At 40.4% G+C, this 23,884-nt stretch overlaps 1 protein-coding gene across 5 annotated transcripts in view; it reads right to left on the reverse strand.

Moving 5' to 3' along the window:
- DIAPH2 (diaphanous related formin 2) overlaps positions 1–23,884 on the reverse strand; it is a 352,831-nt gene that overhangs the window by 169,739 nt on the left and 159,208 nt on the right. For all 5 annotated transcript variants that reach the window (XM_070952070.1, XM_070952072.1, XM_070952071.1 and 2 more), the window contains one exon: positions 21,439–21,568. In XM_070952070.1, coding sequence (XP_070808171.1) covers positions 21,439–21,568 — 130 coding nt within the window. The remainder of the gene's footprint in view (positions 1–21,438; positions 21,569–23,884) is intronic.

Raw genomic sequence — 23,884 nt, forward strand, 5'->3', positions numbered from 1 at the left:
CTGTTGAAACGAAGACGTATTGTCCTGTTTCTCTGGCGGTTATTAGCTACCTCTTTTAGTAGGCCAGGTTCTTACCTTCAGCCACATGAGTTCAATGGAAATAAACTTCTGGTAAAAAAAAAATAATGTCTTTCATGCTGCTGCTTTTTTAAAAAAATTGTTTTATTTTTTTAAAAGTTCTCATAAAGAGGAAAGGCTGTATGCTGCCTCCCTTTAAGAGCTTCGTAAGTTAGGATATGTCTCCTGGTGCTTTTGATTTTCTTTCCAAGCATCTCAAGAACCAGAAAATGCTAACATATTTTCCCTTTAAATGGAACTGGAAGAAGTGTTCTGATGAACTGAATTTGGGTCAGTGGTGGGTTTCTACCGGTTCGCCCCGGTTCGTGCAAGCCGGTAGCGGCGATGCTGAGCTGAGAGCGAACCGGTTTGCTCTGACTGCCAGCTGGGTCCTCCCGCCTGCCCCTGAGTTATTCCTACCTACCGTATATTCGGTCATTTTTAGCCCAGCTGAAAGGCGCGGCAGAGCGGATTGCCGCATCTCAGCTGTTCCAAAATGCAAAGCATGTGCACGAAGTAAACCGGTGGTAACACCGGTTGAAACCCACTAAGGATTTGGGTGGTTGGAGATAGATGGATGGATGGATGGATGGATAGGATAGATGGATGGATGGATGGACAGGATAGATGGATGGATGGATGGATGGATAGATGAGAGAGAGAGAGACAGAGAGAGACAGACAGTGTGAGAGAGTGAGAGACAGAGACAGAGAGACAGAGATTAGATAGAGATTAGGTATAGGTATAGGTATAGGTATAGGTATAGGTATAGATGATATAGATATATAGATAAAAATGTCAGATACAGATGCATTCGGAATGTTTACATTTCACAAGTTCATCTTAAGTGTATTTTTTTTTTTTTTATTTGATTTATATGCCGCCCTTCTCCGGAGACTCAGGGCGGCTTACAATGTGCTCAGCAATAGCCTTCATACTTTTGTATATTTTATACAAAGTCAGCTTATTGCCCCCACAAACTGGCTAACCTCCATCACTCCCAACCAACAGAGACCAGATTAGGATTTACTGGCTTTGTGGGCCAAACATTTGGTAGGTATAATGTACCCATACATAGTCCTTGAGATACGGATTACAGGACGCACACTGTAAGGGGAAATGAAGATAATGTGTGTAAGCATTCTATCTCTTCAACTAGCAGTGAAACTATCTGGGTGAAATCAGTTCCAAACAATGTAGGAGCACGGATAATTCATCTATTGTTCACCCTATGGCTTGCAAAGTCCTAGGGAATTTAGTTGTCTAGCATCTAACAAGCCAACTGTGCTTCTTTTCTGTCCAGATCAATAGCCTACAGCGTAGGCATTTTTTTTAAAAAAAGGGTATTTTTTTTTTTGCAACCCAAAACGGAAGAATAAGTATGCTTGTAAGCTTTGTAAACTTTATTTTAAATTGTACTGTTCTCTTTTTCTCCCCCCACCCCACTTATGCTCTCCGACCACTTACAAATAAAGTAGTGAACCTCAATCCATCAATGGTTTGTTAAACACTGTATTTGAAATGAGACGTTTTAGCTGACTCCTCTTCTCAAAAGGAAATATTAAGAGCAAAATGTTGATAATCCAAATCAATAAGTAAAAGAAATTGATGTATTATTCTATGTTAAGCTATATATCATATTGCGGATCCCAATAGCTTTCTAGATATAAGTCAAAGTGCCAATAAAAATTTGGTTCCTGTGTATTTTAAGACTGCATCTTCAAGGGAAACTGACATATCCAGGAGATTCTTAGATGTACTATTAGATCAAACTTATTCTGATCACTTATACCGATTCTCCCTTTTTGAGGATGTTAAAAAGGTAAAGGTTTCCTTTGCACATATGTGCTAGTCGTTCCCGACTCTAGGGGGCAGTGCTCATCTCCGTTTCAAAGCCAAAGAGCGAGCGCTGTCCGAAGATGTCTCCGTGGTCATGTGGCCAGCATGACTAAATGCCAAAGGCGCACAGAACGCTGTTACCTTCCCACCAAAAGTGGTCCCTATTTTTCTACTTGCATTTTTTTACGTGCTTTCGAACTGCTAGGTTGGCAGAAGCTGGGACAAGTCACGGGAGCTCACCCCATTATGCGGCACTAGGGATTCGAACCGCTGAACTGCTGATCTTTCAATCAACAAGCTCAGCATCTTAGCCACTGAGCCACCACATCCCTTAGCATTCTTGAGGATGTTAAGGTCCGCCAAACAAGATTATTTTTTTTTTTGTCACGAATCATAGCCTTTATATTACAGAATTTTCTTTTTGGGGTCATTTTCACCCTGATGATTTTCTGGAAATTTATTAAAAGTGAGCTCCTCCAGAAAGTGTTTAGAAAGTCACCAGTTGACATCATTAGGGATTATTAAGTATTGCTGTTTTGGTTTATGTTTCTAATGATGAAATGTTTAGTGACTACAGTGACTACAGAGTGTAGAAAACTCATGCATTTAATTATAAATGACAACGTAAAAACGAGCCTGTTTCTATCAAGCAGATCAACAGAGGAAGAAGAGAATAATAAGGCCAAAATAATTTGTCTCATTTTGGCTTCATAGCCACTTCAATTATGGAAAAAGAGAACAGTAAGAAACTAGAGATAGTGTTCTGACCCAGTTCCCCAAACATGAGAAACTCTTTGAAATGAACTCAGAGAGGATAAATAAAGATTCCTTTATTAGGAGTGTCAGCAGCCCCGGCAAAAAGTTTCTCTCTCAACGCAGGCTAACAAGTCCGTCTGGCCAGGAGATGAATAGTTCTCTGCCACATCTATTCATCTCCGCCACGTCTTTTATCCCCAGAGCTAGGGTGGGGCTTCGGTGGTGGCTCTTCGGTCCCAAGGATTGGCCCATAGATTTCCACTGCTCTCCTCTCCTCTGCCTTCTGCACATCTGCGCGTCAGGCACTGGACCCAGCTGTTCCTCCCCTTCCTCATCAGCCACTCCAGACCTGAGGGCTGATGGACAGCCCAGGCTCCACCTCTGTCTCTCTCTCTCTCTGCCAACTCCACTCCTTTTTCCTCCTCAGAGCTCTCAGGTTGCCATGATGCTCACCCCACTCCCACACCTCCTCCTCCTCTGATTTGGCTGCTGGAGAATGACGATATGTCATTCCTTGCCTGTTTTTATGACTACTAAATGAATGATTGAAAACGACTTTGCGTAAATGCTAGTTATCTATAGATTGGTTTTTTTAAAAAAACAGATTCGTTTACAAATTTATTTCCTTCACGTTTTCATCAAGGTTTAACTTTTAAAATAGAGCTGGCGCATAAAGAATTCACGACGTGGAAGGATGAAGACACGGAAACTTCCACAATTAGCTCTCCTTTCTGTCAGCAAAGAACGTGGTACGCTTTGAGATAATGCGTTATCCATTTAATCTGATCCTTGTGCACTGTTGGCACACAACCTTTTTCTCTCATTCATACCTGCCAGGATAAACAATCCCTTGATAAATCAGAAACAAACTGTCGGTATGATAGCTAATGGCACCAGACCGGCGTGAACCTTTCTTTGATGGATGACAACATTGAGCATTCCATGTACTGAAGGATGATGTGTGGATGAAGACCAAACAATTCCTTCACATATTTTACACTGCATTAAAGATTTCCGCCACAAACTACAGACTTTCAAGAACACCTGATTTCCAGTGAAAGATTATTTCCAGTTCGGCTGGCGCTAATGTCTTCCCTGTCAAACGCTTATAAAATGAACTTTCCAGAACAAGCCTGAAGCAACTAGCTGTTCTAATGATAATCGCAGGCTGTTCTATCCAATTCACCAGACTGGTGGGAAATACAACACACAGCACTAAATTCCATAGCTGTAGCATTTTAATCCCAGGATGTTAATTAGCAGCTACTTTAGACAATGCAGCAAACAGCAGTCACCTGACTGTCAATCTCATCACATTAACCCTCTGGCTTGCTTAGCATATGAAAATAGTAAGCCAACGGTTTATTAATCAGGAGACGTGAACGGAGCCCTATTGGAAACTTTTTAAAAGGTGATAGGCCTAATCACCATAACACAGCTGTCTTCCCACACTGGGTAGTTTTGAGGCTGATAATTATGCAAAGGTGTTTTGGAATTTCAACGTATAATTTTTTTTGCATCTCTGAAAAACAAGGCAATGAAAATGTCTTAGACGTATGAATCAGATCTAGTGTGGCACATAAGGTAGAAATATATATATGTGTGTGTATTTATATATCTGTTCTTGGTTTTTAACAACTTGTTTTTATAATAACTTGTTCCCGAGTCTTAAGTTTATCTAAAATAATATATATTTTATACTCCAGCAATTCACCCTTTTTCTGCCAAGAGGGATGAATTCTGTCTTGTAGAGGAATAAGAAGTTTTAGTGGGTGCCTCAATATGAAGGAGCCTCATGTTCTGACCTATGCTCCCTTAAAAAGCAGGAAGCAGGAATTGGTCCCTGCAAAACCTCTTTTATTTACATGACTGTGAAAAAAAAAAAAGCCTTTAAAAGCCTCTGGCGATCCCAGCTGAGTTGCCTGATCGTCAGAGGCTTTTTTTTTTTTTACTTTTAAAAGCATTTTTTCGGCCGAACAGGTTGTAGAAAAAATGCTTTTAAAAATAAAACAAACAAAAAAAAGCCTGTGATGAGTTGGGTGCGGTAAGTGAGTGGCGACCGGGCTGGGGACCGGTTCGGGGGCGTGGCCAGACAATGTTATTACTGGTTCTCCGAACTACTACAAATTTTTACTACCGGTTCTTGCGAACTGGTGTGAACCGGGAACAACTCACCACTGCATGGATGGTATAATAGGCAGTGTGACACTACATGAATCATTGATTCAATGTCTCTATCTGATCGGTGGCGCAGTGGTTAAAGTGCAGTACATTACTGATGACTGCCGGCTGCCTGCAATTTGGCAGTTCAAATCTCACCAGGCTCAAGGTTGACTCAGCCTTCTGTCCTTCTGAGGTGGGTAAAATGAGGACCCAAATTGTTGGGGGCAATAGGCTGACTCTGTAAACCACTTAGAGAGGACTATAAAGCACTGTAAATATAAGTCTAAATGCTATTGCTATCATAAACATGTGATTATCGTTATATGGGAAAAGTAATACCTTTGCTTATAATTTCCAAAAGAGGTGGTGAACCCATTCAAAACAAGGTATCTTGAAAGACAAATACTCACAACAGTGTCACTGAATCTCTGCTTCAACATAAAATAAAGAACCTGCAGGACTCAATTCTGTTCTATATGCTTAATCTAGGTTGATAGTTCATTAAAATATAAAAAGGAGTAGCTTTATTTTCTTCCACTCTAATCACAGTTTGCATAGCAAAGTAATGTGGCTCCCCTCCTATGTTCTCTAAAAGGCGGAAGGTGACAAGCAAGAAGATATTAACACACAAGTGATATGAAACCAATTTATTAACACCTGAACTTCACTATTTCTGAATTAGAAGAAGAGGGGGGTCAAGTAAAGCACAGGTAAAGGGCACTTCACACCACCCACATTAAAAGTGAGATAGTAAGTAATAAGTGCATTATCTAACTAGCAAAGTGACTTTTTAAACATCTTCAAGCAAAATGGGATTCACAGTTCAGAAATGTGATGATATGCTGCTTTGCAACGGAATTGGCAGCGGGAGCATTTATCTTATCCTACGTTCAAAAAACGTTTTAGGGAGGTAGAGGGAGAGTTAGGAGAAAAATATTATTAATCAACAAAGCAACCATCTCAACCAACTTCCCAATTTCATGTCTTGTTTCGTCCTAGGTGTTATTAATATACTGATATCTAATGTTAGTCTACCTCCAGATCTCTAAGGGACGTTATCTCCTTTAATGATATTTAGATTCAAAAAGGGATGCGGTGGCTCAGTGGCTAAGATGCTGAGCTTGTCAATTGAAAGGTCGACTGTTCAGCGGTTCGAATCCCTAGTGCCACGTAACGGGGTGAGCTCCTGTTATTTGTCCCAGCTTCTGCCAACCTAGCAGTTCGAAAACACATAAAAAATGCAAGTAGAAAAATAGGGACCACCTTTGGTGGGAAGGTAACAGCGTTCTGTGCGCCTTTGGTGTTTAGTCATGCCGGCCACATGACCACAGAGATGCCTTCGGACAGTGCTGGCACTTTGGCTTTGAAAAGGAGATGAGCACCACCCCCTAGAGTCAGGAACGACTAGCACATATGAGGGGAATCTTTACCTTACCTTTACCTTAGTTTCAAAAAAGCATTTTATTGGAAGGAAGAAGTATAAAAATACAAGGACATGTTCAGGCCAGCGACAATATTTTGGATGAATTTCAGGGTGCCTGATTATTGCCCAATGTATTTATACTCATTTTAGAATTAGAAGGGATTTGAAGATAACTCTCCATCTATATGACTTTGCTATTATGATTGAACAATGTTTATAGGTCACCCAGGTTGAATGTTTATAGGTCCCATTAAAATATGCTGAAGAATTGTTTCACTATTTATAAGCCCGTCTTCAAAGCCATTCCAACACATCACAATAGTCTTATTCTAGAGATTACCAAAGTTAAGATGATTAAGATTTACCATAGGAGCTTGTAATTAACCCCATTAGTATAAGGGGTGTAATTAACGGTAATGAATAAAACTGAAGTTAATAAACAAACACAGTTAATACATTACGAAACTCTTGTAAATCCTCCTTCCCCTGCTTCCCACAGCATCTCAATTCATTCACACTGTTAAATTAAAAAAAAAAAAATCAAAAAACCTAGAACACAGTAATCAAACCCAGGACATCATTCTGCATTTCAGAGGCAAATAAAAAGCAAAGAAACTACACGGCGGGAAAAAAAAAACCACAGACAATATGTCAAGCGGTGAGAATAGAAAACAACTTATTTCACTATGGAACAGCCTTATGGCAAAATTAAGAAACAGGAAATACAATATAAATCAGGGTGAAATCCAGCAGGTTCTGACAGGTTCTGGAAATTTTGAGCCGTCCGGAGAACCGGCAAATACCACCTCTAGCTGGCCCCAGAGTGGGGTGGGAATGGAGATTTTGCAATATCCTTCCCCCAGGAGTGGGGAGAGAATGGGGATTTTGCAGTATCCTTCCCCTGGAATGGGATGGGAATGGAGATTTGGCAGTATCCTTCCCTGCCACGCCCACGAAGCCACACCACGCCCACCAAGCCATTACCACAGAATCGGTAGCAAAAAAATTTGGATTTCACCACTGGTATAAAGTCTTTGTTGTGTTTGTGGAGATTTAGCAGAGTAACAAGATACACGTGGGAAGAGAGAAAGGGTGGTGGGGGGGAGAAAGGTATAAGAAGCAAGATTATTTTAACAGTTTTAATCTGAAATTCTCAGAAATCACCTCTAAAAGTCAAAGCCAGGATTCCAATGCCAATGAAGAACGTGTACAGGGATTTGAACATGTTCCACAAGATACCATATGGCATAAAAAAAAAAGGCGTTTATGCTGGGATGAGAGAAAGACTCTTGAGAAGTTTCACTGGAAGAATATTCTGACGTGAAAATTATTTGAGGCAACTTTTGGATAACTCAGTGGTTCCCAACATGGGGCCCACTCCCCACAGAGGGACAATTTGATTTTTAATGGGGGCAATTTGAACCTTGTTTAAACCAAGTTAATGGCCTTTTAGGCTTCCTCCGCGTGAGTAGACTTCGCTTTTTGAGTAAAGTAAGAATTATATGTCACAAGGGGAACCATCAGGATTTTAGAGATGCTTAGGTGGGGCATGGCCAAGAAATGGTTGGGAACCACTGGGATAACTTCTCTTGCATCTACTCTAAATGGACATTTCTCGGTGCAGGTCTTTTCAGCTTGACTGGGGCATGGTCTAGTTTGTTTGTTTACTTTTTTGTTTTTGTTTTTGTTTTAAACATTGGAACTTAATGATACTGAGAAAATAGAGAATAGAATAGAATAACAGAGTTGGAAGGGACCTTGGAGGTCTTCTAATCCAACCCCCTGCTTAGACAGGAAACCCTACACCACTTCAGACAAATGATTATCCAACATCTTCTTAAAAAACTTCCAGTGTTGGAGCATCCACAACTTCTGGAGGCAAGTTGTTCCACTGATTAATTGTTCTCACTGTCAGGAAATTTATCCTTAGTTCTAAGTTGCTTCTCTCTTTGATTACTTTCCACCCATTGCTTCTTGTCCTGCCCTCAGGTGCTTTGGAGAATAACATGATTCCCTCTTCTTTGTGGCAGCCCCTGAGAAAATGTGGCAGGCCTGAAGGCCCAAATGTAAAAGATGGCTTCCAGGTCTGACAGGAATACTGCTAACATGTCTCCCCTAGTCCTTCTTTTCATTAAACTAGACATACCCAGTTCCTGCAACCGTTCTTCAAATGTTTTAGCCTCCAGTCCCCTAATCATCTTGTGAGTCCTTTGTGAAATCCCTTATTTTCAAACACTTCACAAAATCCACCTATTCCACAAAATCCAACCGAGTGGACTTGCTGTAGGTCCCTTCTATGAAATGAGGTCGTCTGGCAGGACCCAGAAGAAGACATGTCTTCTCTGTTGGGTGTGCCTATACCTCTGATGGATTTGGGTTCAGGGTGTTGAATAAGCTACCTTGTGGCAGTTTGAAAACAGGTGTGTAGCAGTGGTTTGGCCTCCATTGTGCTTCATATTTTGTTGCTTTCATTCTTGCTAGCTACTCTGCTATTGAGGTTCTTTGGTTTAATCTGTTTTCGCTGTTCAAACTCACAACTGCAAGGTGAGCAAATCACTCCAATAAATTGTAACATGCACCTTGCAATGTAATTAAATCAAAGAGCAAAAGGTATCATAAAAGATAAAACAATTGCTTGATCATTCAAAGACAAGAATAAAATAAGCATTTGCTTAAATAGGCCTATCCAATCTAATTATATCCGAGTTTAATTCACCCATATAATTCATTTGTTTTGCTGAACAGCCTTCGCGAAACAGGTTGCTGTAGCTTCTTCACCAAGCACAAAATAATAATAATATTAAGTAATTAAAAATAAATCCTAGTTTAGAGTTTTGTGTGAACTCAGACACAGAGTTAACTTTGCTTCTGAAAAATATGTAAGAATGAGAAAGAAGCTGACAGTCCTTTTTTGTTCATAGCTATAAATAATCCTACACTTTATCAAAAACCCTGACCGTGACCCGCTCTCTTTCTCCCAACATACAAGAACGTGGAATGAGGGTCTTAAGTTAGAGAAAGGAAGGTTTCAGTTAAACATCAGAAAGAATTCAAGAGAACTGCCAATGAAAAAAGAAGTAGCAATGGATGCAGAGTTTGGACAGCTCACAGGTAGAGATGCTTTAATTTGGATTCTTGCACAGTGTACAAAGCAGGACTCGATCGTCCCTTCCTAACAGCAACCCTTCCAAATTATAAATTTATGATTTCCAAACCAATTTTGGTGGACTGTATTAAGTTTGCACTCTCTAAAAGAAAGCTAGCTTCACCCTGCAGATGGATTTCATGTTCTTATTATTGGATTCAAAGTAAGCTTTATTTTTCTATGCTTTTGAAGACATTATACATATTTTATTTTTATTCCCTTTTTGTTTCTTAAGGTTAGCCTTGTTGAAAGGTTTCCTTTTACAAAATAATATTATTTATTTTGTAATAACTTTATAGTTTTAGAATCGGAGGTCAAAATCAAATTACTTTTCAGAAATTAAACTGCTGTCAGGGACTGAATCAGACTAAGATGATTCAGGTACCTTCTCTGTGTGGGCAAATTTTTTTATTCCAAACCTAAGCATACATTTAGATTGAATTTTGCCTGATTCTATGCCCCACGTACGTAGTTCTTTGCAAACGAAATTCAAAATTAAATGCATGGTAGTTTTAAGTAAAACTTTCTGCTCCCGTGGTGTGATTTATTTCTAGAGCTGCCAGGTTGCTAAGAAATTCAAATGAAACACACAGAATGTTTATGTGAAATCTATATTGTTTCTATAGTCTTCAAGAGCAAGCCAAATCATGCAGGGAAGGAGAAAATGAACATTAGTTAAAAAGAACTCCATTCTTTCTAATAGCAAATTCTCAAATTAATTTTCTAACACTACGTGGAGGAATGAGAGCTAAGCGTACACATTTTTAGTAGTAGCATGGAGGCCACTCTCAACTGATGGCCACAATTTGACCCCCAAATTTCTGTTGTTAAGTGAGACATTTGATAATTGAGTTTTGCCCTGTTTTGCGACCTTTCTTGCCACAGTTGTTAAGTGAATCACAGCAGGCGTTAAATTAGTAACAAGATTGTTAAATGAATCTGGCTTCCCCGTTGATTTTGCTTGTCGTACATTTGCAGAAGGGAATCACATGACTGCCACCGTCATAAATATAAGTCAATGGCCAAGCATCTGAATTTTGATCCCGTAAGCATGGGGATGCTACAATGGTCATAAGTGTGAAAAAATGGTCATAAGTCCCTTTTTTTCATTGTCATAACTTTGAATGGTCATTAAATGACCATTCATTTAGTGGTCACTAAATGAACTACTGTAAATTGACAAGTAAGGTTACAAAGTATACAAGTAAGTGTAAAAAGAAAGAAAAAAAAATAAAAGATTGAAACTTGCAAGTGTATTTTGGGTTTATTTGCTGTGTTTTTATTCCAGAGTAGTGTCGTCCAGCTGTTGTATTCTACAGCTTGCCTTGTCTTTAAATCAAATCTGTTTACCAATAAAGAACATGTTTGTTTGTTTTTTTAACCAATCCAAATTTTCTTCAAACAGACAGCTGTACTTTAAGGCAGACAAATGCTCTGAATTTAGTTTCCACTGAAATTTTGTCTGCATTATATTCCTGCCATTGCAAGCGAGTCTTGTTGTATGAACAAATTGTATAATTATGTTTTCCTCTAAGACAGGGGTGTCAAATTCAAGGGCCGGGGGCCGGATCTGGGCTGCGGGGTGCTTAGATCTGGTCCGCCGGGACGCCCTGGAAACAGCTAAATTCCAGCCTGCAGTGCCTCTGCCAGCCAAAACAGAGCTCAGGAGAACTCTGTTTTCAGCCATGATGGCCTTTGCAAGCAAAAAAGGAGCTCGAGGGGGGTCCATTTTTGCTGGAAGAGGGTTGCAGGAGGCTGTCCCTGCCAGAAACGGAGCTTACGATGGCCACGCACAGCCCCCCCCCCCGAGCTCTGTTTTCACTGGCAAAGCGCTTGGGCCACAGGCGCCATTGACACGAGTGATGTCAAGTTGGCCATGCCCATCCCGGCCCCCCGAGGTCAAACACAACCCTGATGTGGCTCTCAATGAAATCGAGTTTGACACTCCTACTCTAAAACATCCATGAAATTTGACAAAATTTGGAATAATCTATACTCACATTGATCAAAGGGTAAAGGTAAAGGTTCCCCTCGCACATATGTGCTAGTCGTTCCCGACTCTAGGAGGTGGTGCTCATCTCCATTTCAAAGCCGAAGAGCCAGAGCTGTCCGAAGACGTCTCTGTGATCATGTGGCTGGCATGACTAAACGACATAGGCGCACGGAACGCTGCTACCTCCCCACCAAAGGTGGTCCCTATTTTTCTACTTGCATTTTTTTACGTGCTTTCGAATTGCTAGGTTGGCAGAAGCTGGGACAAGTACCGGGAGCTCACCCCGTTACACGGCACTAGGGATTCGAACCGCTGAACTGCCGACCTTTCGATCGACAAGCTCAGTGTGGGTTTGGGTCATCAGACATATTGAACCCTGCTTCAAAGTCTCTTACAATTCCATACCCCTTGTTCGTCGACCCAGTCTACTTTATCTAGGTTAAGCTATAACACACTCCGCTGTGCTACAGGAAGCCTTAAAATGAGATTTGGGTATTGTCCCTACAGTACTAATGAAATGTTCATGAAAGAAATTTTTGTTTTATATCTCTGAGTTGTTTTATTTTGCATTTTGAAGAGGATTAGGAAAGGACATCTTCCTTGAATCAAGAGAAATAATGAGAGGCCCAGTGCATTCTGATTAGGAAAGCTTGTTAAAAGGAATCAGCATTAGAACTAACAATGTAAAACTAAAGAGGATAATATTGTTTCACAACATTTTAATTAGCACTTCAGGAGTTGCATGTTCTCCCTCCTCCTCAAATGTCAAAGTTCTTCCTCTTACACTACTCATTAATACAGCAGAGGAAAAACAGAGCACTCAAGTTCAAAAAGTCTTAGTTTAACAGAGGCGCCATTTTTTTAAAAAAAAAGTACCACGGATCTTTTCAATGCAAGGCATGAAAAGTCTCGATGAACCGGAATCAACACCGTAACAAGGCAACAATTTCTGAAGGTTCCAGGTTGACCGTTTAAACATGAATGAAATTCAAATTGTTTTCATTTGATGAGTGCTTTGCAAGGATCGTAAACTAGAGGAAGATTTGCTTTCGGTTTATCGCTCCCTCTGTAATGTGTAAGTCAGACAATTTATTTGGGTTTAACTACCGTATTTTTCAGAGTATAAGATGGACTTCACCCCACCCCTAAAAGTTGGTGAAAATTTTGGTGCGTCTTATAGACTGAATATGGGCCTGGTTTTGGCCTCTCGAACCCTCCGGCCATCATGTTTTCACCCACCCCGACCCCCAAAAGCACTCTGCAAGCGAAAAATGGATGCATTTTTGGTGAAAACAGGACTCGTGAAGGGTTTGGGAGGCAAAAACGGAACACACGGAGGTTTGAGAGGCCAAAAATGTCTCTGTTTTTGGCTTGCAAAGCGGTGGTGGGTTTCTACCGGTTCTACTCAGTTCAGGCAAACTGGTAGCGGCGGCGGTGGAAGGCACTCGGCACTCGGCACTCGGACATCATCATGGACGCCCTGCGCACTCACATTTGCAAACTGGTAGCAAAGGTAAGTGAATCCCACTACTGTTGCAAAGTGCTTCTGGGGCCCGGGGAAGGTAAAAACGGGATGTGCAGAGGGCAAAAACTATTTTTTTCCCCCTGACATCCCAGCAGAGCCATTAATCTAAAAACCCAGATTCTAGTCTACTTTTGGATCAACTAATTCCTTGCTTTTGTAATCCTAATCTAGGAAGTTGGGAATCTTTTGACCTGGAGAATGTCCTCAAAATATCCTCAGCCAGTGTGCATAGACTGCTTGGATAAATACAGAAGTGCCAGAAACAGTCTTGGTGAGGTTGTGGGTGGGAAGCAAAGGAAGGAGAATAAGGAGGCAGTCATGGAATATAACTATTTCAGAAATTGTGGAAAGCAGCACCACAAAAATTACCACAATACGACAATTGAGATAAGTGGAAGAACAAAACCAATCTATTCAAACAGAGAAATGAAGGCAATTGAGGAGCTAATCGAATACAGGAATGTACACAACAAAAAAGTTAGATATGAGGCATACAGAGCTTCAGAATGTTATTTAAATCCATAGAGCTTGGTAGAAACCATCTCCAGCTTCTGAGTGGGAGTAATAGGTTAATCACAATCTACAAAATATAGTCTGGTATAAGAATTGTCTTCAAAATCTGCAAGTATTCTACAGAGAGGGGAGGGGAAGGGAGAGAAGAGGAGAGGAGAGGCGAAGAGAGGAGAGGGGAGGAGAGGAGAGGAGAGGAGGGAGAGGGGAGGGGAGGGGAGGGGAAGGAGAGGAGAGGAGAGGAGAGGAACTATTTTCAATAATTTAAATGATGTATGTATAATTTTCTCTCCCATAGAAGTATCAACATAAATTGAGAAATAAAAATCCAATTATGAAATCTGACTTGTGAGCTCTTTATCATGATTTCTTTATATGTATTGCCCACCCTGTCTCAGCAAAACCATTAATCAGCTTTAAATTATCTACAACAGAGCATCCTTTTTAGTCGGTCAATACTAATAGCTCAAAAATTGAGGCTCAACAAATACCTCATTGTGCTGGTAATAAGCAAACCCAGAATATCCATTCACGCTTTCCCCCCGTGGATTTCTATGGATCATTTTCTACTGATTACAAGTTCTTTTCCTGAACATTTTGCATTTGAATATATTAATTAGCTCCCCCCCGGCCCTCCCCCCCCCCTCTCCAGAATAATCGTGGAAGTTAATGCATATTGAGCATTTGGGGTGGAGGAAAGAACCTGTCCTCGGGTTATTATCATCTTTTCTTTATGGTACAAAAAATAAAAAGAATATCAACATATCCTATTTAAAGATGTAAATCGCATTAGGAAAGGGGAGAAAAAAAAAACCAACAAGTTCTCTCATGCCGTTTCTACCATTTTAAACTACAACGATATTGATTGCAACCCATTGTGTAATTCCACAAGCGCACCACAATTACTCCTTGGTCAATCCTCTTTTTCATCCCTGCAAAAAGTGTGACATCCAATATTCTGATTTCCCCTGTGCAAGCCACTAAATGATTCCTTGTGATTTCATTACACTGATGTCCGCTTATGCTAGTGGTACGGGAATCAATTTGTGTGCACCTGCATGTGGAATAAGTCCAACACTTCATGGCTGCATTGCTAAGCCCTGAGCATTTTTTTTTTTAAATCATCATTAAGCTAACTCTAATGCTTCCTATTGTCTTCAAGAATATCATTAGGGGACTGGAGGCTAAAGCATATGAAGAACGGTTGCAGGAACTGGGTATGTCTAGTTGAATGAAAAGAAGGAGTAGGGGAGACATGACAGCAGTCTTCCAATATCTCAGGGGCTGCCACAAAGAAGAGGGAGTCAAGTTACTCTCCAAAGCACCTGAGGGCAGGACAAGAAGCAATGGGTGGAAAGTAATCAAGGAGAGAAGCAACTTAGAACTAAGGAGAAATTTCCTGACAGTGAGAACAATTAATCAGTGGAACAACTGGCCTCCAGAAGTTGTGGATGCTGCAACACTGGAAGTTTGTAAGATGATGTTGGATAACCATTTGTCTGAAGTGGTGTAGGGTTTCCTGCCTAAGCAGGGGGTTGGACTGGGAGATTTCCAAGGTCCCTTCCAACTCTGCTATTCTATTCTATTCTATTCTATTCTATTCTATTCTATTCTATTCTATTCTATTCTATTCTATTCTATTCTATTCTATTCTATTCTATTCTATTCTATTCTATTCTTCTTATTCTATTCTACCTTACCTTACCCTACCCTACCCTACCCTACCCTACCCAAAAGGCTTAAAGGAAAGACCTTCTCAACCCATACCTCCTAGAGGTAGGTATTTTAGTTTTACAGTATAATCTAAAGAATTTTGAGGCATCTAGAAGAGATCAAGATGTATTATTGCTGAAGCTTTTATGCATATCAGGATTGTGATACAACTCTGTTATTGGGAAAGATGTATCTGTCAACCAAAGACAGAACATTTTCTCTTGTGATAATTTGTTTGCAGAATGCTCTTTCCAGAGAAATTCGTCTTTTATCTTTTCAAGCAGGTATCATATATATATGATATCTATTTAGGTCTCCCACCTAGCAGTTAGAGCTTGCTAGGTGTTAGAAAGGAAAAAAGCCCAGAACCGAGTAGATGTGATTCTACTGAGCTGGAGCTACAAAAAAACCTTGGCTACGTAGGGAAAACCTGGCTAGAAGAAAAACATATATATATATACATACATACATATATATATACATATATATATATATATATATATATATATATATATATATATATATATATATATATATACATATATATATATATATATATATATATATATATATATATATACATATACATATATATATACATATATATATATATATATATATATATATATATATATATATATATATATATATATATATATATATATATATATACATATATAGGTCTTTGGTTATTCGGGTCTTCTCCCACGTAAAATTGGAAGTGTCTTGGCGACGTTTCGACGAAGTCTCATTCGTCATCTTCAGGCTGGTGTTCTCGGCTTCGTGCTTCCAGGAGCAATGTGAGATCTCAGCTGTCTCTTCCTTTTAACTGCTAGTGGGGGTGTGAGCTGATTGGGTGGGGACTTGGCTGTGTTCTGATTGGGTGGAGGTGTGTTCTGATTGGTTAGGGGCTTGGCTGTGCTCTGATTGGATGGGGGGTTGGTTGTGCTCTGATTGGATGGGGGTGTGTTCTGTTTGGGTGGGGGCTTGGTTGTGCTCAGCTTAGTCTGAGTTGCAGGGGGATTTGAGCTGGTGAGCTGCGTTGTTGTTGTTTGGCTTCGTGTTTGTGGCCGTGCGAGCTCTTCATGGTGGGTGTCAGTCTGCTTCATGTATGGATTGGAGGGGTTTAAAGTGGCTAATGATGCAGCTGCGGTCTGGCTTCTGGTCCTTGGTCGTGGCTCATTATCAGTGTGGGTTTGAGTCTGCTTTCTGCGTGGATGTGTGGTGGTGACATCCTGTGTGGCTCTCGTGAGCGTGGGTCTGGTGTCATTCGTCGTGTTAGGGACTCGTTTGTCAATAAGGGCGGGTTTCCAAATGGCTGGTAGGCGGGAGGTATCGTCTCGTTTGTTCATGCTGTGTGGGCGTTTTTCTATCTCGATGGCTTCTCTGATTATTCTGTTGTTAAAGTGTTCAGTTTTGGCGATAGTTCTGGTCTTTTTAAAGTCAATATCATGTCCTGTGGCTTTAAGGTGTTGGACCAGGGAAGAAGTTGGTTCCTCTTTTCTGACTGAGTTCTTGTGTTCTTCTATGCGTGCACTTATTCGTCTGTTGGTTTGTCCGATGTATGTAGTGGGGCAGGCGGTGCATGGGATTTCATATACTCCTTGATTTTCTAACTCAATTTTGTCTTTGGGTTCCTTAGGATGGTGGATATTTTTCGGTTTGTGCAGAATGCTGTCTTGATGTTATGTTTGTGGAGGATTTTGCTTATTCTGTCTGTGGTGCCTTTTATGTATGGGAGGAGGGCCTTGCCATTTTCTTGCTCTCAGTCTTGGATTTTAGTGGGGGTTTCTTTTTGGATTAGGTTGATGATCTTATTTCTTTGGAATCCATTGGATGTTAGTACGTTAGTAAGAGTGTGTAGTTCGGTTTTTAGGTGTTGTTCGTCAGCTAAGCGTTTTGTTCTGGAAATGAGTGTCTTGGCTACAGAGTTGATCTGGGCAGGGTGGTGGTGTGAGAGTGCGTGCAGATAGCGGTTTGTGTGTGTTTTCTTCTGGTAGATAGTGTGTCCTAGGGAGCCACTGGATTTTCTGTAGACTAAGACATCCAGGAAGGGAAGTTGGTTGTTCGCTTCTGTTTCCATGGTGAACTGTATTTTGGGGTGTAGGCTGTTGAGGTGTGTGAGGAAGTTGTCCAGTTTTTCTTTCCCATGAGGCCAGATTATGAAGGTGTTGTCCACATATCTGAGCCAGAGTTTGGGTTTATGATCAGATTTTTCTAGAGCTTGGGTTTCAAAGTATTCCATATAGAGGTTGGCAATGACAGGTGAGAGGGGTGATCCCATGGGTGCTCCTTCTGTTTGTTTGTATTTCTGTCCATTATAGATGAAGTATGTGTTGGATAGGCAGTGGTTGGTCAGATCTAAGATGTGCTTGGGGGGGTTATATTTGTTTTGGATAACTGTCAAGGCTTCGATTGGTACTTGGGTGAAGAGCCCCCACCCAAACAGAACACACCCCCATCCAATCAGAGCACAACCAACCCCCCATCCAATCAGAGCACAGCCAAGCCCCTAACCAATCAGAACACACCTCCACCCAATCAGAACACAGCCAAGTCCCCACCCAATCAGCTCACACCCCCACTAGCAGTTAAAAGGAAGAGACAGCTGAGATCTCACATTGCTCCTGGAAGCACGAAGCCGAGAACACCAGCCTGAAGATGACGAATGAGACTTCATCGAAATGTCGCCAAGACACTTCCAATTTTACGTGGGAGAAGACCCGAATAACCAAAGACCTACATACAAACACCCGCGAAAACCTGAGAAAACAAATATACATATATATATATATAAAGCCTAGAGCTTAATTTTCTATGCTTTAGGCTATTATTGATTCCAATTTTATTTATTGCTTGTAATATTTGTCTTTTGTTATGTATTTGATTTTATTTACTGTGGCTTATCTAATGGTCTGATCCAACAGCCCTCTGATTGATTTACATTCCCTTCTGCGATAAAATGTTAAAAACATTATATAATGAAACAAAAATGCATAATGATAGTAATAATAATAATAGCACCTAAAGAAGAAAGTAGAAGTAGTTGGGGGATAGAGGTAATTTATCTTAGATCTTTCATGTATACTCGATTGCTCATAAAAATAACTGGCATGTGTCCTTATGATCAATGGTGGGTTTCAAAATTTTTTACTACCGGTTCTCTGAATGTGGCTTGGTGAGCATGGCATGGCTTGATGGGCGTGGCTTGGTGGGTATGGCAGGGGAAGGATACTGTAAAATCTCCATTCCCTCCCCACTCCAGGGGAAGGTTACTGCAAAATCCCCATTTCCTCCCAATCAGCTGGGACTCGGGAGGCAGAGAGATGGGGACAGAGCCAGTCAGAGGTGGTATTTACCTCTGGAAATGACAAGGATGCAGTGGCTCAGTGGCTAAGACTCTGAGCTTGTCAAACGAAAGATCGGCAGTTCGGCGGTGCGAATCCCTATTATAAATAAAATAAATAAATAAATCCCTATTATAAATAAAATAAAATAAAATAATTTATTTTATTTATTTATTAATTTAATTTATATACCGCCCTTGTCCCAGAAGGACTCAGGGCAGTATACAGCCAAAATAAAACACACAGATATAAAATTAAAAAAAACAATTTAAGAAATTTTAAATAATTTGGCCCATATCTAATTAAAATAAAACTACCCATTTTGGACATTTAAAAGTTAAAAGTTAACGATTAAAAATTTAAAAATTAGGCCAGCCCGGCTTGTTGGAATAAAAGCGTCTTGAGGGCCCGGCGGAAGGTGCGTAAGTCGGGAATCTTCCACATCTCAGGGGGCAATTTGTTCCAGAGGGCAGGAGCCCCCACAGAGAAGACTCTCCCCCTGGGGGTCGCCAGCCAACATTGTTTGGCCGACGGCACCCGGAGGAGCCCCTCTCTGTGGGAGCGAATTGGCCGGTGGGAGGCTATTGGTAGCAGAAGGCAGTCTTGTAAATGTAGGGGTTTATTATTATTATTATTTATTTAAGAGTTTCTTGAGGAGATCCAAAGATTTCATGAATGGATGGAGGGAGGCAGGGAGGGAGGGACGGACGGACAATGAAAAAAAAAAAAATTACGCATCTCAATTGGAAATATATTCAAAATCTTAAGGGAAATAGGATATCAGGTTCCTAAATCTTTCCTCCTTTCATTGGTGCAGTGGTTTAATACCTTGATCTGACCTTTTAATACTTCAGAGGTTTTCAATGAAACTGCCAAACGTACCTTGTAAGATGGTAATGTTTCTATGTGTGTGGGTGTTGTCTTAAAAATATCTTACATATTTATATATTATATTAAAGAAAAGATCATCTTTGATCACTAGACAAAATGTATTTCATGCCCGAACTCCGCTATAATTTACACCTGGATGATGGAACTTCTAGTTACGAGAACATTTTCTCTAATACTGACCCCCTGCAATTCAGATCCAAAACTTTCCTGAAGAATAATTAGCATAAATACCAGCACCATGGTGAAAATTCATGAAAGCTATGTGAAGTTCTGCAATAGGGAATCGACCATCTGTTTCTAATTACATAAGTGATGGCAAACACTGTTAAATTCATTATATTTAATTGATAAGACCCACATTTAACCTAATCTGAATTTAATTTAGAAACCACCTTCATATTTTATCCATTGTGCCTATAGGTTCGATGGCCAAAATGTTCCGATGTCAGAATTTAGGCTAGTAGAGTTATAGACATCATTGTCAAGGCAAATTTTGTGGCTTTGTTTGTTTGGGATTGTATGAAAATAAGATATATATATTTTTTATTAAATTTTTATACCGCCCTTCTCCCGAGGGACTCAGGGCGGTGCACAGCCAACACTAAAACACATATATACAAAAATATTAAAAGCAATTTAAAAATATATTAAATAATTTGGCCCCAGTCTTATTAAAAAACTAAAACAATCACTTAAAATTCACGTTTAGGCCAGGCCAGCTTGTTGAACCAGTAAGGTCTTGAGGGCACGGCGAAAGGCACGTAGGTCAGAGATCATCCGTATCTCCAGGGGCAGTTCGTTCCAGAGGGCAGGTGCCCCCACAGAGAAGGCTCTCCCCCTGGGGGTCGCCAGTCGACACTGTTTGACCAACGGCACCCGGAGGAGTCCCTCTCTGTAGGAACGTATTGGCCGGTGGGAGGCTATTGGTAGCAGAAGGCGATCTCGTAAGTACCCAGGTCCTAAGCCATGGAGAGATTAATTTATGTAGACCCCATATGTATTATAACTTTTTTGCATTTTGCAAACCCTTTCTTTTTTCCCAAAATGTGGATGGATGGATAATTGGGCAGGTTTTTAATTTATTCTTCCCCCCCCCCCCGCCCCAAGATGAGACATGTCTGTAATTTTGCTAAAGCCCTGATTTTAATAATTCAACCAGATGAGAAAAACAGAACATTGTAATTGCACATAAAGATAAGAAACTAAATTTTTGAGATAGTTAACAAGTTGAAAGGTGACTCATCTGTGCTTTGCTGTAACTTTTTATGCCTGCAGCTCTCAAAGATTTTGGTTCTTATCATTCTTAAAAATGATCAAGAGCCATGAAAGAGCTTGGTTTATCTCGGTCATATCTATCAATATTTACTGATTTAATGTCTATGGAGATTCTCAGTCATCCAGTTCAGAGGTGGGATTCATTTACCTTCCCAACCAGTTCGCAAATGTGAGCATGTGTGCTCTCTCACTTTGCTTGTATGCGCCACCTCTGTGCATGTGCAGTAGTTGCACATTACGTCCGGGTGGGTGGGCGGAGCTTCCCGCAGTCGCCACTACCGGTTCACGCGATCCGGAGAGAACCATCTGAATCCCACCACTGATCCAGATCATGGCTGTCCCAAAGATGTTTTTTTTTTTTTTCAAAAGGTAACTGGACTTCCTTTGTTTTCCTTGAAGACATTTTAATTCTCATCCAGAACTGAAAAAGCTTCTTGGATGAGAAGCAAAACATCTTCAAGCAAAACAAAGACAGTTCAGTTGTCTTTTGAAAAAGCACCTTTGGGACATTTCTTGGTTTGGAAAGCAATAATTTATTTGTTTGACTTTGCAGAACTCTGAAAGGGTCTTGAGGATTCCTGGTGTACCAGGCCACACTCTTAAGAACCACCATTTGTATCCTATTACAATATTTAATTCCATAGTAAAGTGAATTACTTGGTTTCTAGAAAAAGAACTGTCCGTTAGTATTACCTATCTTTACAGTTTGCACAGTCCCACAAGGAACGAATTCAACGTTCAAAAGACCTTCCGCATGTTAGCAGATCAAAATTACCCCCACATTTTATCTTTTTGATCTACCTTTGCTTGCACTTTCTACATGTTCAAGTTCATCGGGGAATTTTAGGATGTCTTGATATTTCTCTTCACAGATATCAGCCAGGAAATGAAGCAGGGTTGTTTTTTGATCAGATGATTTTGTGTCTCTAATCTGCAAAAAATGGAAGAAACAAGAAAGGGGTGAAATATTATTTTTAAAGAACCCTTATGTTATTTTTTTTTTTTAAAGGCAGCTTTTAGCAGTTTATAATTTTAGTTCTAATGTTCTTCGTTTGCTCTGTGAAATAAAAGAGGTGCTCCAATGGAAGAAAACTAACATTTTTTTGTTATTGTTTTATATGACTTTCTCCTGAAATGCTGTCTAACTATATGTGGAGTGTCTTAAATCTCCCATCACTCAAAAATATATGATTGTGGATGATTCTATGATTCGGACGAAGTGGTTGTAGAAAAAATGCTTTTAAAAGTAAAAAAAAAAAAAAAGTCTCTGATGATCACGCAGCTCAGCTGGGCATGGGGGGGGGCAGGGATTTTTGCTAACGGTTCTCCGAACCACTCACCGCCATCGCTACCGGATCGGGCAATCCGGTCCGAACTGGAAGCATTTCACCTCTCCCTTATCCGTACCCTTACCCTTACCCTTACCCTTGTCCTGTCCTGTCCTAATTTTCTGTTATCTACCAGAATCATATTTTTTCTTTGCCCAACTCTGTGTATTTTGTTTAAATAAGCATTTAAGCACTCCCTGTACCACTTCAAACCATTAATAAAAATGCTGAAGAGCACTAGACCTTGGGCTGAACCTTGCTGCACTCTATTCAACCCTTCATTTCAGGTTGATGAGAATTTGCTATAAATATTATATGACTTTTGTTTTAAATGAGATGTGAATCCACTTAACGGACGTGACAACCCACCCAAATTAAACTTACTAATCAGAACGTCTGCCACATTTCGCATTGTTCGAATAGCAACAATTGTGAAAATGCTAAACAACCTCCAGTCAATTTATAGACACGCAAAACTTTGAAAGCTACCACTATGGTGTGGTAATCTCCTGACTACTAATGAGGTTGTGGGTTTATTCAAATACTTTCCCCCCCCCCCACGAACCATAGTTGTATAAATATTAACAGTTCAATGAATCAACAATCATGAATGCTTCAGTGCATATATCAAAACTACTACTTCTGCCTGCCAGCGTTGATGCAGTCCATGAATTCTAATGGAAGTCTCTTTTATTTAAGCAAAATTAAGTCCTGCAATTCTCTGCCAAGGGTTGTTTACAAATTGCTGGTTTCTTCAATCATTCCACACGCTGCAGTATAACATCCCGGATAGATAATGCATTTTTAAGGATTTGCAATCAACATAAAGATATTAGTTTTGCCAGATAGAACCAGACACATTTAATGCATAACTTCTGAAATGTCAGTCTTTCTACATCCACCACTGAAAAAATGACGTTTCCCGGTGATTCGGGATCAAAAGTGCCCAGGGCTAGATTTGCACAAATCAACAGCACTGTTGCTGATTATATCAAGACAGTCCTTGTGACAGGGCTGATGGGGGAGCTTCACCGCAGTCCACTCAATTAAAAAGGGTAAGGATACCATCTGTCGCTTCTAGAAGATGACTTCCCAATAAGAAAGACTGAGATTAAACTCTCAGTGAACAAAACAAATCTCTTAACTTTTTCTTCAAACTTACATGCGAACATACATAATGATTACGCCCCTTGCATTCTAGTATAACCTCATTCCCAGGTACATTGCTGTTTCAAAGCCAGCAACCTGAGTTAAAACTCTAATTGCAATTTGTTCAGACCAGACATGGATTGCAAATGGGGTTTTATTTAGTGTTACAGATCACCTTTGTAAAAAAATAGCAATAACTCTTAGACTTATATACCGCTTCACAGTGCTTTACAGCCCTCTCTACGTGGTTTTACAGAGTCAGCATCTTGCCCCCAACAATCTGGGTCCTCATTTTACCCACCTGGGAAGGATGGAAGGCTGAGTCAACCTTGAGCCTTGTGAGATTCAGACTGTCAAATTGCAGTCAGCCGGCAGTCAGCAGAAGTAGCCTACAGTACTGCACTCTAATCACTGCGCCACCGTGGCTCATTTAAATAAAGATAAAGTCATGTCCAATTGTGTTCGACTCTAGGGTGCTTCTTGGTTAGCCAAGGGAGCCAGCATTGTCCAAAGACATTTCCGTGGTTCGTGCGGCCAGCATGACTATACACCAAGGCGCACGGGATGCTGTTACCTTCCCACCAAAGTGATACCTATTTATCTACTCGCATTTACATGGTTTTGAACTGCTAGGTGAGCAGGAGCGTTGTGTGGCGCTCAAGTCTCGAACCCAGGCTGCCAGCTTTTCAGCTGACAATCCCAGCATCCTTAACTGTTGAGCCAACACAATCCCCTTTGTAAAATATAAGGCAAAAATAACACAAAAAGCA

Source organism: Pituophis catenifer, unplaced genomic scaffold (assembly GCF_029215685.1).
Source record: "Pituophis catenifer annectens isolate HBS135680 unplaced genomic scaffold, rPitCat1.0.hap2 SCAF_11, whole genome shotgun sequence".
Classification (NCBI taxonomy): Eukaryota; Metazoa; Chordata; class Lepidosauria; order Squamata; family Colubridae; genus Pituophis; species Pituophis catenifer.